Consider the following 18,363-nt stretch of genomic DNA (forward strand, 5'->3'; position numbering starts at 1 on the left):
TCTTTCCACAAAAACTTTCCTAAAAAAGATGCGAAAGAAATGGCCACGGATCAAACAATCGAGTAGAAAAATTCTGTCTGCAGCCAAGTTGTGCAAACTCACATCACGGTACTTCTTATTTATGTACTCATCACTCAGAAATGCGTCCGGGTAAGCAATCCTCGTCTTCATAGCCCACAACTGCAAAAAAAACAAAAAAAAAAACAAAAATACAGAAAGCGATACACTCATACACAACTTTCACAAGTTAACATCAAAATTATAGCTCAAATATTCTAAGCCAACATAAATAGCCAGTGCCCTAAATTTTGTTGCCGCAAAGCTTCTCAAAAGTTGCGTGGGACTACATGGACTTTACAGAGTGAAGCACGTGTTTTCTCACATAGAAAGACGCGTCTAAGGGTTATTATTGCATCTTATTTAAGCAATGCTGATTAAAAATATACTCTGACTGCTCTGTGATTGTGTGGGTCCAATTCCGTTTCGCCGCTAAGGCAAGATACTAGAAAGGATAGATTAACAAGGGGTAGTACTTCTAGGGCAGAACACAAAGCAAAGGAGCCGGCTGGTAATGTTTGCGCCCATCGTTTCAGAAGCTCTCTCTCAAAAAGAAAAAAAAAAAAAAAAACAAGAAAACAAAAGCCAGCGCAAAGAAGCACTGCTAGGCTGAAATCGAACAAACTCCATCAATCCTAACAGCAATTACTTCGGCATTGTAAAGCTTGCTTTCTATGAGGTATTTCACCCGTTAATCAACTACGCTGCTGGTGCTGCTTGGCATATATTCACACTGATAAATTGATAGCATAAACTTGCACTCTGCGAATTACAATAAAAAAAAAAGTTTCAGTTTCTGTGACGCTATTATCATCAGCGTCAACAAGAAAAATTTAATCTATGCTGCAACAACATGAAGCTAGGCATATGAGGCCGAGTGCGTCGATTTCCTGGAGCAAACACAGACCTTTTCTCTCGCCTTCTGTCGGGTTTCACGGTCCATCCACGGAACATCGCGGAGCCGAGAGTGATAAGAGAGGCCAATATCCCGTACAAGCTGCTCAACCTGGAACGACCATGACGTCACTTCTGTAGAGCAAATTGCGACACAGTACACAGAGTGGCGGAGCCTGTCCAGTTAGACAAAGCTACATATTGCAACATCAGCTAGCATACTATCATGTGTAGGTTATGCGATAGAACTAGCTGTTAATGTCGTATTTAACTTTTAGTTTTCGGTCATCATTAGCGAGATATCACTAATCCTGGTGGCTCACAGCATAGCAAAACTGTCTAAAATTTGTATGCCCACTTCGTGCAGGAGTCCACCGAGGAGTGAGGTAGATAATGTGCTTTTATTTTTGCCCCAAGCAAACAAACTAAAGATGTTTAGTTTAGTTTGTAAGGCTTAAAGTCCTAAAGTTCTCAGACTATGAGAGACGCCTTAGTGGAGGACTCGGAAAATTTTTACTATTTGTGATTATTTAACGTGCTCTGACATCGCACACCACACGGGCGCCTTGCAAGGTCTGCATAAGTTGAAAATTGATGTGTACATAAAAGCAAGGGTGCAGTATTTTTCGCATTTCTCGCTGCACACCTGAGCGGCATCGTATTCGAAAGGAAAAGGCGCAACTGAAACAGGTATTGCAGTGGAGCGCTGAGTAACAATTTACACCACCTGGAAACATATTCGCGCACTGACATCACTGTGCCATTCTCTCAGTGCCAAAGCGCCAAGAAAAATCATTCCAAACATTGATTTCACTCGACTTGATAGATTTACGTGGAGTTGGATTGGATTGGGAAATAATTATCAGCACTGAACGATATGTGGGCACTACACTTTGATGGCCTCGAATCCGTAGCTCTCGGCGACCTTACGAGTCCACTCTGTGGCCCGAACGTGGTTGGGGTCAACGGGTCTGAGCTGGCCAGTATAGGCTTCCCACCGCTTTAGAGAAGGGACTGGTATGGTCCGCTGGTGGCGGCGCTTTTTTGTAGCTCCATAATATGGGATCGTATCCGGCTGTCTCGCTGCATTATTTGCAGTTTGGATTGTTTTGTGTTGGCTAAATGTGTGCTAATTTAGACGGGCTGAAGAAGGCTTGCGTCAGGAGCTGACGCCAAATTAGTTCTTGTCTTGCGTCAAGCGTCTTGTCTGGTGGATGATATATTCGCCTTTATAGCTTAAAGTAGTAGTGGAATGATGTGACTTCATCTCTCGAAGAATTAGTCTGACTGCTCGGCGGTAACCTTGACCTATACTGTGAGCCAACTCGTTTACCCTGTTTCCCGAGTGTTCCGGCACCCATATTATTTCCACCTATTTTTGGTTCCTTCCTTGATATCTTAGAATTCGTTCTGTTTTCTAGGAGATCATGGCCCTCAGGAAATTGCTTATAGCGTCTTTGGAGTCGCTAATTATGGTAACAGCTTTGGTGCTGGACGCCGTCCCTGAGTTGTTTTTTATCGAACCTGCCATTAACGTTTTACCTGAGTCTTTCACGCCCACGACCGCAAAAGATTCGCCTCTTTCGTATTTCGCCGCGTCTACATAAACAGTGTATTCAGAGCTTTCTAACTTGGCTTCAAGGGCCTACGCTCATACGCTTCTTCTGCTTTCATGAAAAGCAGGGTGCATGCTTTCTGGTAGAGGTTTAATAGTGAGTGCTTTCCTCACTTCGGTCGGCAGTCTTACTGTACATTTCTTTCCGGGGTTCTATCTCGTAGTCCTAGGTTACCCGGGATCTTCCATCCCGTGGATGTGTGTGCGTGCGCGCGCGCACACACACACACACACACACACACACACACACACACACACACACACACACACACACACACACACACACACACACACACACACACACACACACACACACACACACACACACACACACACACACACACACACACACACACACACACACACACACACACACACACACACACACACACACACACACACACACACACACACACACACACACACACACACACTGCTTCACAGAGATGTTTGAAGGTCGCTGTTATGTCACGGTGATTAATGACCGAAGGTCGAATGGAAATCAATTGCAGTAATACGGAAAGTTGAGCTAGTTGGTACATGATTGCAAATTACGAGCGCTGCGACGGAGAACAACAACGTCCTTGTCATTACTCTCTCGTTGTTGTTCTCCGTCGCAGCGCTCGTAATTTGCAAGAATGGAAATCGGACACTTGTATATTTCTGCCCCGTACCTCTGAATGCGCCCCTCTAGTAAACACGCACTGCTGTGAGTGCATCTTAATGGCCCACATATTCGTCATTACATTCCTCCCGTCAAAATACGCGCTCAGTGCTCTTAATTGCTGCTAAAGCACAAGACGAGCACAGTGATGAAAGAAAGGATTCACGCGATTACACAACACGGAGGCTGTTTCAGGGAACCATCTATTTTGCTATCGGAGAAAAGCTTGCCTTTTTAGATAGTAGCGGCTAATCATCATATCTTTGCTGTCTTCTTGCTGTACTATTTGCTTCTTTTCGTGCTTTTTACAAACCCCTGTTTATTATCAGCGTTGAAATGCCTGTGTTGCTAGTAAACGCTTGTCGCGTCTGGTCTTTCTTCGTTGTGCTCGTCATCTTGCGCATTAGTATCCTATATCAATCCTTACCAATAAGCCCAATTGTATGCCCTCCTCCACTGCTCATATTCACTGAGCAAGATGTCGCAGCCTGTCGAGATCATGGCGTAATACCTCGTCCTTGGCGTCTCTGGTGAGCTTCTTCTCCGTGTACAGCCTGCCGACGATGTCTTTCATGATATTCCGCAGGTGGGAGGTGCAGCGCTTCCACAGCGCAGGCTCACTGCGGATGCCCAGTGTCATGCGGTGCAGGCGAGCCATGAGGGCGCCGAACCGATTGGATGAAAGCTGAAGCAGCTCGATGGCCTTGCACAGGCCAATGTAGTTGTACACCACTTGGCTGGAAGTTCACAAACATAGGCACAGATACACAATGTTAGTGCCTCTCAAATTTGTAAGGCAAGATGATTTTTCGAAATGTTTCACAATAGTGTGCGCTTATTGCCAGTGTAGAAAAATTGCAAAGGCATTGGGGGCAAATTGAGTATTCATAAACTTTTATCATTTATATTAATTTAAATAATTTATTTATTTATAATAAACATTTTAGGGAAGCTGGCCGGCTGACTTGAAGGGTAGGAGTTTGGGAAATATATTCGGTTCTATGGCAAATAGTACCAGTGCTGGCGGACATCAGAAGATACGTGGGCACACTCTTAATCTGGTTACACATAGGTTCCAGTTATAAGCGGAACTTTTAAAAATGTTCCGCTTATAAGTGGAACATTTTTTAAAGTTCCACTTGCTATGTGAAACCAGATTAAGAGTGTAATATGAACTTTCGAGAGGAGTAATTTTAGAGCGCAGCTCTTTGGCGACCGTTCGTGTTTCGCGTCGTCGTCGCCGTCGTCCCTCGTAACCAGCTCCACAGCCGGGGAAGCGCGCGCTCGTGCCGCCCCCGTTCGCCGCTGAAACAGCCGGTGAGCTGCGCTAAAATTTCCTATCAGGAAGTAACGTAATCGTCGGCAATGTTTTGATAATACAATATTTCAACTATTATAGTTAGGCCCCTGTATGCGCCTAACTTGTAGCGCATTTGCCCGATGTTGCTTTTTTTCTATTTTAGCTTCCCTATTTTGCATAATTTTAAAGCTAGTGGTGAGCTTCAATAAAATGCCTAGCATATCAAGCTGTATGTCGCCTTCTCTCATGTTCAGGCTCTTTCTCTTGCTTACCTTCTTATATATATATATATATATATATATATATATATATATATATATATATATATATATATATATTACCAATACCTTCCTATAACCTATTCTAGAGTGTATGCAGTTTGTGCGCTACAGGAGACTGCCTGTATTTTATACAGATGGTTTCATATCCAGGAGCGCTATACATGCAAGGATGTTGGTGCAAAAATCTGGGTTGCCCTTACTAGAAACTACTTAGGAATAAAAAAAAATACATTTTACAGCGCACCTTTTCTAATTGGACTCACTGGGCATTGGAACCTTCTCCTTATTGCCAAATGCCGAGCCATCTGCACCCCTTTGTCTCGCCCACATGGAAAGAGTTTTCAATGAAATAACCATTATCCGTATTTCACTTTCCCTTAGAGCTGCTGACTGCAGCAATACACCATGATTTTGACATGGTCACGGGCACGTCTTGAGTGGTTGTGATAGCGACTGTGTTTGCCCAAACATTGGGGCACATTCCTGCAAGCATGAGAGATTGACAATTAAGTCCACGCAAGGTGAGTACTAAGAAGGAGAAAGCTGTCATAAATTATCAGCGCAAAATATGCAATCAGTACACAGGTGTACACATCGGTCCCTTCACACATTACAAACATAATGCCGAGGAGAAGCAGATGGCATTAAAACAATAATGAAGAATAAGTAATGCAAGGTCTAATAAATCATCTAAAAAGTATCAAGAAGTTGCTTCGCAAACAAATCACTCAGTGCATGGCTATAAAAGGTAAAGCTTACCACTCACCGTTCATTCGCACAAAAGAAAAATAAATAAATAAATTGAAAAGCGCAGGTATCTGCGAAATATGGGCTAGCTGCGATTATAGTAATGACTTTGCCATGTTTGTAAAAGTGCTATTTAGAGAGAAAGAGAGAAAAATGCCTAGTTTAGTTTAGCATTAATTAGTGAGGGAGGAAGGATGGGCGGCAATCTTACTTCTTAGAGGGAGAGATAGGAAAGAAGCCAGCTGCAATTGACACAATGGAACGCTGCAGGGAATTGTTTTTATGCTTATGAAGTGAAGTAATAATTAATCGTGAAGGTAATTGGTTGAAAAGTAGAAAAAACCACGTGCTGCCGATGGGATCTGTATCTTGTATACCTAATATATAAGCCCTTTCTTCCCTTCAGTTTTCCTGTATTTTTTTTTTTGTAATATTGTCACGCGCCTTCGTAGAACGTCAACGGAAGATGAAGAAAGAAGAGCAAGGGCAGAGGGACGTTTTGTACGCTTCGCCGCAGTCCTGTTAGGTCCGATCCCTGTAAATACCCCCCCCCCTCCCCCCGTGCGTACAAAGTACGCAACATCTTGGTGGAATGAAATGATTGATATGAACATAATGAAATGATTGATATGTTTTGAGGTCATCAATAAAGATTGCTTAGTTCCTGCGTAGGTTCTAAATGCAGAGCAGAATACTCATCTGTGTACGTTTTCTAGTTGTCTTATGCTGTTTTTTAAACAACGTCCCAAACTAAGAGCGGCATAACAAGCTGTGCTCTCATGAGGGGAATATAGGCCACAATTTGGAGCTGCTAGGTGCGCCCCAAGTTCACAGCGAATAAGAGCAAATTTGCGGCGGTGCTGACGACGTGCAGCCTATTCAATCTTGTCATCCCATTTTAAATGCTAGCTACGAGTGACAGATGCCTAGAATCATGAAAAGGTCCTAACGCTCGGGCCTCTTTATGGTGTGGTGCAGATGTCAGTAAAGCGAAGCGATATTGCGCGCCTTGTGGAGCGATGTCTGAACGGTTCTCTCTTTATTCGCCATATCTGGAATTACGACAGTTTCGTTAAATCGTTTTGAAAGGCCAGTTCATGAAGAAGTTGGCCAGTGGTAATCAGGCATCGCCAGCGACGTTTTTGTTTTCCACAAAAATTTGCTAGAGCACTGGATTTAGCGTGCCGTGGTGCATTCAGGTATCATATAATTTCAAAAGATAACTCGAAGCGGTGGTAAGTGCGCGCCCAGAGAACGTGGCCCTTATCAGAAGCAAAAACCTAAGCGCCGTGGTTTTCTCTTCTGGTCTCAAGACAATGAGCAGTTACTGGAGAGGAAATAAAGCTACCTCGAAATGGCGGTCCGCTTTTTTTTTTTTTTTTTTTGTAAACACAGTAGCCTTCAGCCTGGCTCTGTCTAATGTGTAGCCCAGAGATGAACGTTATCCACGTTGTAACTGAATTTTCGAAAGATTTTTGATTGGACCGAGTTTATTCATTTTTTTCCCAGCTTTATTTTTCCATATAAACGCTGGCACATTGGCGCTTGCCATTTTAATTCTGATTAATTTAGCTGGCATTACGTTTCTCCGCTGGATGAACTTTCGTCGAGTAGCTTTCAGTCAAATGCAGCGCGTGTGTATTTTGAAGCTTGTCAATGTTACTCGTAAGTGTAATGACGGCCTTTTGAAGCGATAGCTTCACTACGCGAGGCAACACCAAGGTCACCATGTGCTTCCGATGACCTTCAAACTGAATCAAGGTCAAGTTGGAACTTGAGCCAAACAACTTTGTTCCCACCAAAGGTCAAGTTCAAGGTCAAAGGTCAACTGAAGTGGAAGGTAGCTTAACGCGTGAGCAGCTGCCCTTGACTGCACTTGAATAATCACGAAATACCGGTTGCCCCGACGCGGTGGCGCAGTGGTTAAGAAGCTCGACTACTGTATCGGAGTACGCGGGTTCGAACCCGACCGCCGGCGGTTGCTTTTCGATGGCAGCGAAACAGAGTGGCGTCCGTGTGCTGTGCGATGTCAGTGCACGTTAAGAGCTCCATGTGGTAGAAAGTTCCGGAGTGCACTACGGCGTCTCTCACTGCCTGAGTCGCGTCAGGATGTTAGACCCTACAAACCAAAGCATGATACGATTTTAAGCGATAGTTTTGTCGAGAAAAGCCGGTGTCGGCGTTGTGGTTTTGACGCGAAAGTCGAAAGAATGTAAAGAAACAATAAAGTTCTTCAGAAACTCACGGTGTCGAACACGGTTCCTTCGCAGTGCGAGGCGAGCGCGCAACCACGCCTTCCGGGATCAATAGCGAGACCAACTCTAGGATGTAAATTAAGACTCATCAATAAAGTTTTCACCTGCCTACCTGGAATGTTTCAACAATCTGCCAACTTAGTATCAGGCGCTTCTCTGAGTGCCTGAATTCTACAGGCAATTCGGGCGTTCATTTGTCTTAATTTTCAAACGCGACAGGCTGATTGATTTAAAATTGATTGATTGATTGATTGATTTATAGGAAGGAAAGACGCGGTAACTGTCTCACTTGTTTTCTGTGGACACCTCAACCGCGCCGTAAGGGAAGAGAGGAAGGTGAGAGTGAAGGTGGAAAGAGAGAAAGAGGGGGGGGGGGTCGTAGTGGAGGGCTACGGAGTAATTTCGACCCCCTGGGGATCTTTAACGTGCGCTGACATCGCACAGCACACGGACGCCTCTTCGTTTCGCCTCCATCGAAACGCAGCCGCCGAGGTCGGGTTCGAACCCGGGTACTCCAGCACAGTACTCGGGCGTCTCACCACTGCACCACACCGGCGGGGCACGCGACAGGCTTCCGGCTGTGCTGCGACCCAAAGAATTATTGAAGTGTTTCATGTGTACACAGTTTGCTCCTCTTTATACACTCATTTTATTTCTTGACTCCATCTCCCCCTTCACCAATCACGTGCAGAAAAACCCAGGTATATAAAAAATATACGAAGGATAGTGCTATGTTACCTTTGGTGTCCCGGAAACTATGAGTTGAAACCGCGAGGCAACGATGTTTTTAATAAACGTGGATTGACACACCTTTTAAGAATTGTCTCAATACGAGCATTTCGCGTTCACCAGACGGAAACAGGCGACGATTTCTCGAGAAGACCGCAGCTGCCTTGCAGGAATTAAAGGGGCGGAAAGTACTCACGGTTTTGCTCGCAAGTACACTTGAGCGGTGGCGTTCACGTGGTCGAAAGCGTTCACTACGATCTTCTCTTGCTTCTCTAGCGTGATGTTGACCTTGCGGAGTTCCTCACTGAGCATCTGGAACAGGTCCAGCTGCGGAGGCAAAGCGACGCGCAAAAATTGGTTGGTTGGTTGGTTTGCGGGTTTAAACGTTCCAAAGCAACTCAGGCTATGAGAGACGCAGTAGTGGAGGACTCCGGAAATTTCGACCACCTGGGTTTCTTTAACGTGCACTGACATCGCACAGCACACGGGCGCTTTGCTCCTCGCCTCCATCGAAAAGCTGCCGCCGAGGCCGGGATTTGATCCCGCGTCCTTGGGAACAGTAGTGGAGCGCCGTAACTACTGCGCCACCCCAGTTTCGAATGTGCGCTGACATCGCAAGTGGAGGGCTACGCAGTTATAACGACCACCTGGGGATCTTTAACGTGCGCTGACATCGTGCGTGGGCTGCGCGATGTCAGCGCACGTTAAAGATCCCCAGGTGGTCGAAATGACTCCGTAGCCCTCCACTACGGCTCCTCTTTCTCTCTTTCCACTTTCACTCCCACCTTCCTTCCCTTACGGCGCGGTTGCGGTGTCCACAGAAAACAAGCGGGACAGTTACTGCGTCTTTCCCTTCCTATAAATAAATCAGTTATAAACCTATAAATAAATCTTCCCTTACGGCGCGGTTGTGGTGTCCACAGAAAACAAATGAGACAGTTACCGCGCATTTCTCTTCCTGTAAATCAATCTCACAAGTTTCGAAAGCTTGTTGCTGAAAGAATATGCTTCCGGGTATCCTGTAGTGACCTCACGAAGTGTCACGAAGGAAAATCACGCGCAAGAAACTCCAGTTAATAATAATAATTGGTTCACAGGAAGGGAAAGGCGCAGTATCTGTCACACTTGCTGTGTAGACACCTGAACACGCCGTAAAACTGGTTGGTTGGTTGGTTCACAGGAAGGGAAAGGCGCAGTATCTGTCACACTTGCTCTGTGGACACCTGAACCGCGCCGTAAGGGAAGGGAGGAAGGTGGGAGTGAAAGTGGAAATGAAGAAAGGGGAGCCGTAGTGGAGGGCTACGGAGTAATTTCGACCACATGGGGATCTTTAACGTGCGCTGACATCGCACAGCACACGGACGCCACTTCGTTTCGCCTCCAAAACGAAGTGGCGTCCGTGTGCTGTGAAAAAACTGATTTATAGGAAGGGAAAGGCGCGGTAACTGTCTCACTTGTTTTCTGTGGACACCTCAACCGCGCCGTAAGGGAAGGGATGAAGGTGGGAGTGAAGGTGGAAAGAGAGAAAGAGGAGCCGTAGTAGAGGGCTACAGAGTAATTTCGACCACCTGGGGATCTTTAACGTGCGCTGACATCGCACAGCACACGGACGCCTCTTCGTTTCGCCTCCATCGAAACGCAGCCGCCGAGGTCGGGTTCGAACTCTGGTACTCAGGCACAGTAGTCGGGAGTCTTACCACTGCACCACCCCGGCGGGGCCACGCCGTAAGGGAAGGGATAAGGGTGGGAGTGAAAAAGAGAAAGGGAGCCGTAGTGGAGGACTACGGAGTAATTTCTGTTTTGGTTTTAACTACTTCGGCGCACTTGTTGATTGGATTAGAACGGATATTTAAATGTGCATAGTCCCTGCACGCGCGCTCAGCATCAGAGGCATCGAAAATGGTCGAATTCCCTGAGATGCCCGCAAGCGAACTTCGTCTGTGTTCAACGACGGTGTTTTATTTCAGGCTGTGAAAGCGACCGCTGCAGAGTGCAGCTGTTGTTGTCGGCCAAATACGAGATGTATCGCTGGGAATGATGGACGAAGATGAAGAGCAGGGTGCACCCGTGCGGCATGTGATCCTCTATCCCCCGTTGTGTGTCATTCCAACATAGGGCAACACGCAGTACATAACTTCTGGGTTCTGTCTTTGTTTATGAACTCCATTACATTCATAACGAGACACCAACACGCAAAGCCTAACAACCTGACAGAACTGCACAAAGCTTGCTCCATGCAGGTACCGAGGTATTTTCTGAAGACAGAATCTGCGGAAAAGTGAGTGCTGGCAAAACTTTCCTTTTACGGCTACATAATGCAAAAGAGTATAGCGTGCAGTTATTGTATGGTGAAAGTGCAGTTTATTTTAAAAACACTGAGTTATATCTTTGAGGACAAAACTTGGAATCAAGTCCTGTACGAGGGTGGATATCTTGTCTCGTTAAACCTCGTTCGGCACCCGGAAGTTTCGCTTTTGGCTAGGCGTCACTCAAAGTAGTCGACAATAGGAATTTTCAAGCATTGCATGTTTAAAAATAATGCTAGGGAAGACGCATCCATCGACATTGGCGAATAAATAAGACGTCGTTATTGTAAGATATCAGCATGGCTGATTCACCCGTCTGACGAGAGACGAAAGCAGCGACAGGAAATAACACCATGCTAACAGTACTCACTCCCGGGATCTCTCGCTGGAACTCTTCGATTGTGTCTTTTCGGTAATTTTTCCTAGCATTGCGTTTCTCCTCTGGTGGCTGCTGTACCTGCAAAGGCTACGACTTTAGTCATAATTAACAAAGTCTGATTATGTGGCAGGGCAGCTACCCCATAACCCCTACTGAACGGGGCTAAGATGAGTCAGTGTTCAAATTTGCTTTTACGTTCGACTGTACAACCACAATTATTCTTAGAAGTTAAAAAAAAAATAACTTTTTGTTTCCTATCAAATATGCAGCTCAGTGAGTGTGATTTTTAACCAAAAAGAGACCAGTGTTTTAAGCCTTGTATGAATTCTATTTATCTTGGGGGGACAAGAAAGGTTGCGCTTAGACAATGACGAAAATGCATGCCATAACGATGCATGAATTAAAGTTATGTTCTGCGATGGTGCTGCTTTCTAGCGCGAACGACCGTCGCCTTATTAGCAGCAAATATCCCTGTCATCGCTCATACTGGCGAGCATTGTACTATGACTATGCTTATTAATGTGCACGGTACGAATGGTGTACTGAGGAAGTCGAAAACCTGACATCCTTATCTGTTCTCTTAAATGCAGATTGAAAAATTGTAGTATAGTGATTGAAGTGGCAATATCTATTGGAAATCGAATTCCCAATACGTACACGGGTAGACGAAACACAAATGACAGTAGGCAAGGCAGACCTGTACGTGTGTCACACACTGAAATATGCCTCGAAGGTAAAAAAAAAAGTGCGTGTTCATGCTTTTGCTCACTAATAAAAATGTTCTGTGGTTTAACCGCGCTTAACTCAGACGAAGCGAAAGCTTTGTTAGGCTTGGTTACGTCTCTTGTTACTCATCATCATCATCATCACTATCGTTACTACTATCCTCATCAACAAAATACACCATCATTGTAATAGCTTCTATCATCAATATCATTATCACAACATCGTCATCGTTACTGCCATCCTCACGCTATACAAGGAGAATTACGATCTGTTCTACCAGCCAGGCGTGGAGTAGTGGTTGCGCGCTCGGCCCAGGATCGGAGGGATAGTGATTCGATTCGGGGTAAAGAAAGTTTTCTTTGCTTTAACGCCACGCTTCCGATCTAAGGTCAAAGGTGGTGCGACAACATAGTGCTGGTGCACGGCAAGTCTTTGCTTACAGCCCCGCTTTACCCTCTGGCTCACTGAATGCAAAACGCGAGCCATCGCTGACCCTGGACCAATTAAGGGGGGCCAAAACATTGCTCTGATGTCTTTTAAGCCTGCATGCATTTATTCTCTATGAAATTTCCTCTTCAATAACTACACCCATTTATAATAATATGGGTATGCTTTCTAAGAAAGTTTGGCGCGTAAATATTACCATGCGTAGTATGGCCATGAAGGCTAGCGTCGTGTTCATGTAGCTCTCTAGCTGCTGTTCTGTGGCGCCCGGTTTCACCAGCCTGGCGGCAGTTCTTGCCAGGTCCCGAAAGAGTTCCTCCAAAGTGAAGGAGTCTTCATCAGAAACGTGTACAAAGGACTCTATATACGGGGTGCTCTTCAGACCGACCTGTATCAAGGCAAGAAGACAAAAACCTCCAACTCAGATTTGTTGATTTTTTTGCTGTAATCGTGGCATGCCTCCAAGCTTCTGATGCGCATGTAACGTTTCCGTGTAACGTACACTATAAAGTGAGAGTACTGCCGTTTTCAACCACGTGGGGCTTAGTAACGTGCATCAAACACACGACTGAGTAATTTCGCCGCGGCAAGAAGGGATTCAACACTCGAAATTGGCAGCCGAGTCCTTTGGGTACTTGGTCGTCGCAGGAGGTGCTGCGGCATTTGACAGGAGTAAGGCAGTTTTGACAGAATAAACGTTTACAACATTTTCTTTACTTTTCTAAAGTAAACTCTCCGAAGGACGCCCTAGCAACCAGCCGGAAATCATAAATAACCCTTTGCAAGAATTTCAGAACTGTTGAAATGCGGATGTAATGTCCTCCAGCGTGTAAACCTTTATCAGAAAACAATGTGGTAGCCACGGTTTTACCTGGATGATTCGTAGTGTGTCATCATCCATGTCCTTCACCACGTCGAGAGAGAAGAGAGACTCTAGCCCCGTCATGCGTGCCACGTCCTCGACTCGGTTGACACCGTTCGTGTCTGTAGCGTCCAGGATGGGCCACCCGGCAAGCCCGTTCGCGCCAAGCACTTTCTGCACGGCACTGAGGTTCTCGTCTTCGCTGACGGCTGCAAGATGTAGTACAGATCACCAAGAAAGGTGCTATTGAAGATCACGGCAGCATTTACCAGATGTCTGCAGTACGATATGTTAACGCTTAACTCTTCGACTAAGCGAAAATCGCTACCATTGGCGGCGCTATCTGATGCGCCTCCAGACAAATTTCGCTAAAATGTCAACTACACTGAGGGCCAAATTTTGAAAGGCCCTTTACATCACTGAAAATTTCTTAAGAGGGCTTTGCTCCCCATCGGCGAATAAGGAGGAAGAGGAAAAAGAAAAGCTCTAATGCGTTACTAATTTGGCCCCGCCGGGGTGGTGCAGTGGTAAGACGCCCGACTACTGTGCCGGAGTACCCGGGTTCGAACCCGACCTCGGCGGCTGCGTTTCGATGGAGGCAAAACGAAGAGGCGTCCGTGTGCTGTGCGTTGTCAGCGCACGTTAAAGATCCCCAGGTGGTCGAAATTACTCCGTAGCCCTTCACTACGGCTCCTCTTTCCATCTTTCCACTTTCACTCCTACCTTCCCCCCCCCCCCCTTCCCTTACGGTGCGGTTGGGGCGTCCACAGAAAACAAGTGAGACAGTTACCGCGCCTTTCCCTTCCAATAAATCAATCAGGCGACCCTGCTCGGCTGCTGCGACCTACTGGCCCGTAGGGCCTTAACGCGGCGTGCGCGGACGGCGTCAACCACCAATGGGGTCACTGACTTGGGCATCCACCCAGTATTGTAAGGCCGAGGCCCTCAAGGCTCCGCGTGAAACAAACCTCCAAATATACAATAAACGTTTTCACCACCAACATCACCCAGGCATTTCCTTTTCCTTCTTCCTACAGCCCCAACAACAACATCGCACAGCGCATGGACGCCTATTCGTCTCGCCTGCATCGAAACGCAGCTGCCAGCGGTCGGGATCGAACCCGGGTGCTCCGGCACAGTAGCCGGGCATCTTAACCATTACATCACCGCGGCGGGAAGAGCGGGCAAATCTCGTCGACGCGAGATGTTCACCGTAAGCCTGTCTTATAAAGGTTTTCGCCTTAATAATTGGTTCACAGGAAGGGAAAGGCGCAGTATCTGTCACACTTGTTTTTGAGGGCACCTGGAGTTGTTTCGGGATACCACCGAGTCCACACGCCGGCGTCCCGATTTTCTCGTAATGGGACTAGTGAAGCTTTCACTTTAAAACACTTGATTCACACACCACCTGAAGTTTGTTTTTTGCATCAACTACTCTGCGAGTGTAGTCTGGAACAAAGGCCCCCGAGGTTAATCATCGTCAAAGCCTTTTTAATCGTCGGTAATAAGCTCTTAGCTAACAGCATCGCTTTAACCTCCTGCGCAAAACTCATGTGACCTTTTACGTCATGGTGGCTCCCAAACCTATGTCAGCTCCATCTGAGACATTTATCGCCGTCACTGAGACCCGTTGCTTAATTGGTTCGGAAACGTTCAATATGCACCAGAATTGACCGCTACCCGTATTTACACCGTTTTTTTTTATGCCATGACCTATTCACGTACCGTGCCGTCATGCCTGGATAGCGGGCAGATGTTATGAGCAATCATCCCTTCTCACCTGTGTTCATGCATGCATGATATGCGACCGCTGCCTTTTCCCTCGCGGTGTTGGCTTCGGCTACCACAGGAATGCTCTCGAGTATTTCTGAAAATTTAAGCAAGCGCAGCTGAAAGGCGAGCTCTGATTTGAAAACAAGCCACAGTAACGCTTTCAAAATTATGTTTAATTGTATGAAACATGTGGTTTCTTATGGAGTTTGCTTTCTAGACACGCAATTACTTATGCACATGGTCATATTTCCAATTGTCGTTATGTTGATGAAATCAGCTCGACGCTAATTGTTTCGAAATTTGTTTTCTTTGGTCGTTAAAAATCACTTCTCTGAATATAGGAACGTTAAAGGTCTTTCATGTACTTAAGAAAGCACGAAAAAATGAACAAATCCAATTAATGTTATTTATCATGATGTGTGCGACGTGTATTCTGGATTGCTGGTCACGAAGCTACAGCTTGTGGCCCACTGAATTGCAATAAACTAAAAGGAATTCTATATTTTCCCTGGAACAATGTATCGTTAGCTCTTGGACAGTATAACCAGCCGCAGGATGAGATCGAATGCAGGGTCACACAGGGTCAAAGCTACACTTTGGGAGGCGCTTTGGATAGTAGAGTTTTCATGTCGAGTGCGTGCTACAGTCTGTCGCAAGTCACCGCGATGTCGTTAAGCCTGGGCAATCAACTACCTTTGGTTAGACGTTGATGCTTCTGCAGAGCGTCCTGAGCTACTCAGAACTGGAATAGCTCGTCATTTTGTGTGGGGCCGCTTCATGGTTTAAACAATCATGGGATTAAAGTACCTCGACCAGCTGTTATCAATCTCAGACACGTCCAGAAGAACCCATTGTGACGCCACTTTTCGTGCGGCAATGACATCAGAAAGCTATAATTCACACCAATGATGTTTCGATAATTCTTCTGACGTTTCAACCAAGCAATATTCTTTAAACGATGTGAAACAAAGGCATCAGTATTTATTGTCGACTCCCTGGCACGGGGTGCGGTTGCGGCTTCTAAAGGCATTCTACAAGCTCTTAAAGTGTCAGTTCGAAAATGATTCAGCTAGTAATTCTTCTGGGCGATACAGTTTCTGGGTACCTTTAAGGTCGAGCTCCACTCTCATTCCCGCTTCCACAAACGGTCCCATGTGGTACGCATCGCCAGGTATTGGATGAGCGTCGTTGTAACGGTTGCAGACAAATCCGTAGAAATCCACGCATGGGTCAGCACTCTTGTTCACAGACGCCAGTATCAACTCAGCTGCGATGAATGCGACAATAAAGGTTCATTTGACTCGAGCAGAAAAAAAAGTTTATCAGGCGCACCTGATCCAGAAGTGTGCAAAACGCTAGCATTTTTCTCTATAGGTCTCAAGCTGCGATGTGCCCTTTGGCCTTGTACGCCATAATTAATTCAGCACTCTATGTGGTCGGAAGAAGATAGGTATCAGATCTTGTAAGGTTTGCTTATCTGGTGAAATATATACTTATGTTGCAAAGCACTGAAGGGACGCTACTGAAAAAATTGTATGAGGCAATAACCTCACATTTTCTCACACAATCTCACTCAATTCATGTAAGAAATCACATAAAGTCGCATATAATTGCATATGGTCTCATAGTTTCTTGTACATTATCATAATTTATGTTTGATATTTTATGATAATGATGTGCACCGTATGAGAGTCTATGCGATTAGCTGCGATTGTATGAGGTTATTGCCACGTAGAACTTTTGAGTTTTCAGTAGGCCTCAATGCGCCAGCCAACGTTTCGACAAGAGGACTGCAGGGTCTTCGCCTTTTTATCGAGGACTTGTGTTCTACAGAATACCATCTATCCGCCTTTGCTCTGCGTTTATTGCTCAGGCTGCAATGTACATGCATAAAAACTGTGTGGTACATCGTGGGAAGAATTTCTTCTCTCATAAATAAGTGAGCTAGAGAGACCCTTTGTTTGTATGTGTTCTCGTTTCACCTTCCACTGCAGGGAAACGTAGCGAAAATGAGGGGCTCGTTATGCGATAAATGCAAAGGGAGCCAACAACAACCACTGCCATCAAAAAAAAAAAAAAAAAAGCATTGGGGGATGTTTATTTTTTTTTTCGATCAAAGTAAAAGAGTAAAGTAATGGTGCCTGTAGTAAAGTTGAAGAAAAAACAGCTCCACCTTTTACGTTGCATCATGTTCCGCGAACACTCGCGATTTCATCGGACGTCACACGTCCGCCGCTATGGCGCTAGCCAACACTCAAATTTATTTCACAAGTAGTGTAAATACCCCCCAAAAAAGTAGAAAACTGAACAGCCGTCGCCACAGCTTAGTCGACAGAGCATCGGGCTAAATTGTGAAATTGTGGGTTTCGATCCCACCGGCAGCACGGGATTGTTCTTTTTTTCTAGTTAGTTATCAACTATCTTCATGATTACTTTAATTACTTTATTCTTTCACATTCATCGGACGAAACACATTCCCTTTTGCTTTCTTTGCGGCATTGGGATGACATTGGCTGTTTTTATCAATCTTTCAATAGCAACACCTGTAGCGGAACATGGCACTTGTCTAGTGCCAATGGAAACTTCTTCCAAAGATCTTGATCTACCTGTTGTCTGTAAGCTATAGCGACATGTGAATTAACAGGGATAGGGGTGAGCTCCTATTCCTTACATCTCAAAAGAAAATGAGCTATTCAAAGAACACATTTTCATATCCGGTTTCATTCGTCGTTCTATCTCCGCTACTGATAAAAGCAATCCCTCAGAAACTTTCAGCGCTCAGGAAGTTGGAACTGACCTGCCGGAAAATAATTAGCAATAACTGCGCCTTACGCTGAAAGCAGCTAGCGGACTTGGCTTACCGCTTCAATTGATACCAAACGGTCAAGGTTGAACAACACAGGTGGGCAGCTCGGAGGAAAAGAAACAGCACTCGCGACAAGTGCCACTGAAGTCACAGATGATGCCAACACTATCTGATTGAAAGAAGTGAGCATACTATCACAGACGTTATTGCCGTTGAGAATATATTTTCTAACCTGAGTGAAAATGTTTAGGCAAGCATAGAGCCCATGATAGCGCATATTCTGGACATCCTGAGTAATCTAGGCACTTAATCGCGAATTAATTTTTGCACTTGTGATATTTTCTTCATTGGTATTGAGTCATTCGCATATCCCCTTCATGTCCAACTCATTACTTTGAGTTCACTTTGCGTGTGTTACCTATCACTTTGTGACACAACTTATTGCTTTGTGCTGGACTAAATAGCCACCTTTATTAGTTTTCCGACGAAAAACACTAATGGTTAATTTTAAAACGATAGCCTTTA

The 18,363-nt window shown here is 45.4% G+C and overlaps 1 protein-coding gene across 1 annotated transcript in view; it reads right to left on the reverse strand.

Moving 5' to 3' along the window:
• Positions 1 to 18,363, reverse strand: part of LOC146181988 (neprilysin-1-like) — a 101,162-nt gene that overhangs the window by 8,761 nt on the left and 74,038 nt on the right. The window contains exons 4-12 of the mRNA XM_084575586.1: positions 16,138 to 16,299; positions 15,040 to 15,126; positions 13,269 to 13,468; positions 12,597 to 12,785; positions 11,219 to 11,305; positions 8,739 to 8,869; positions 3,742 to 3,967; positions 965 to 1,063; positions 103 to 180 (exon numbers count right to left, since the gene is read on the reverse strand). Of these exons, the coding sequence (XP_084431712.1) occupies positions 103 to 180; positions 965 to 1,063; positions 3,742 to 3,967; positions 8,739 to 8,869; positions 11,219 to 11,305; positions 12,597 to 12,785; positions 13,269 to 13,468; positions 15,040 to 15,126; positions 16,138 to 16,299 (1,259 nt within the window). The remainder of the gene's footprint in view (positions 1 to 102; positions 181 to 964; positions 1,064 to 3,741; positions 3,968 to 8,738; positions 8,870 to 11,218; positions 11,306 to 12,596; positions 12,786 to 13,268; positions 13,469 to 15,039; positions 15,127 to 16,137; positions 16,300 to 18,363) is intronic.

Source organism: Amblyomma maculatum, chromosome 8 (assembly GCF_055883805.1).
Source record: "Amblyomma maculatum isolate TAMU_Amacu chromosome 8, ASM5588380v1, whole genome shotgun sequence".
Lineage (NCBI taxonomy): Eukaryota > Metazoa > Arthropoda > Arachnida > Ixodida > Ixodidae > Amblyomma > Amblyomma maculatum.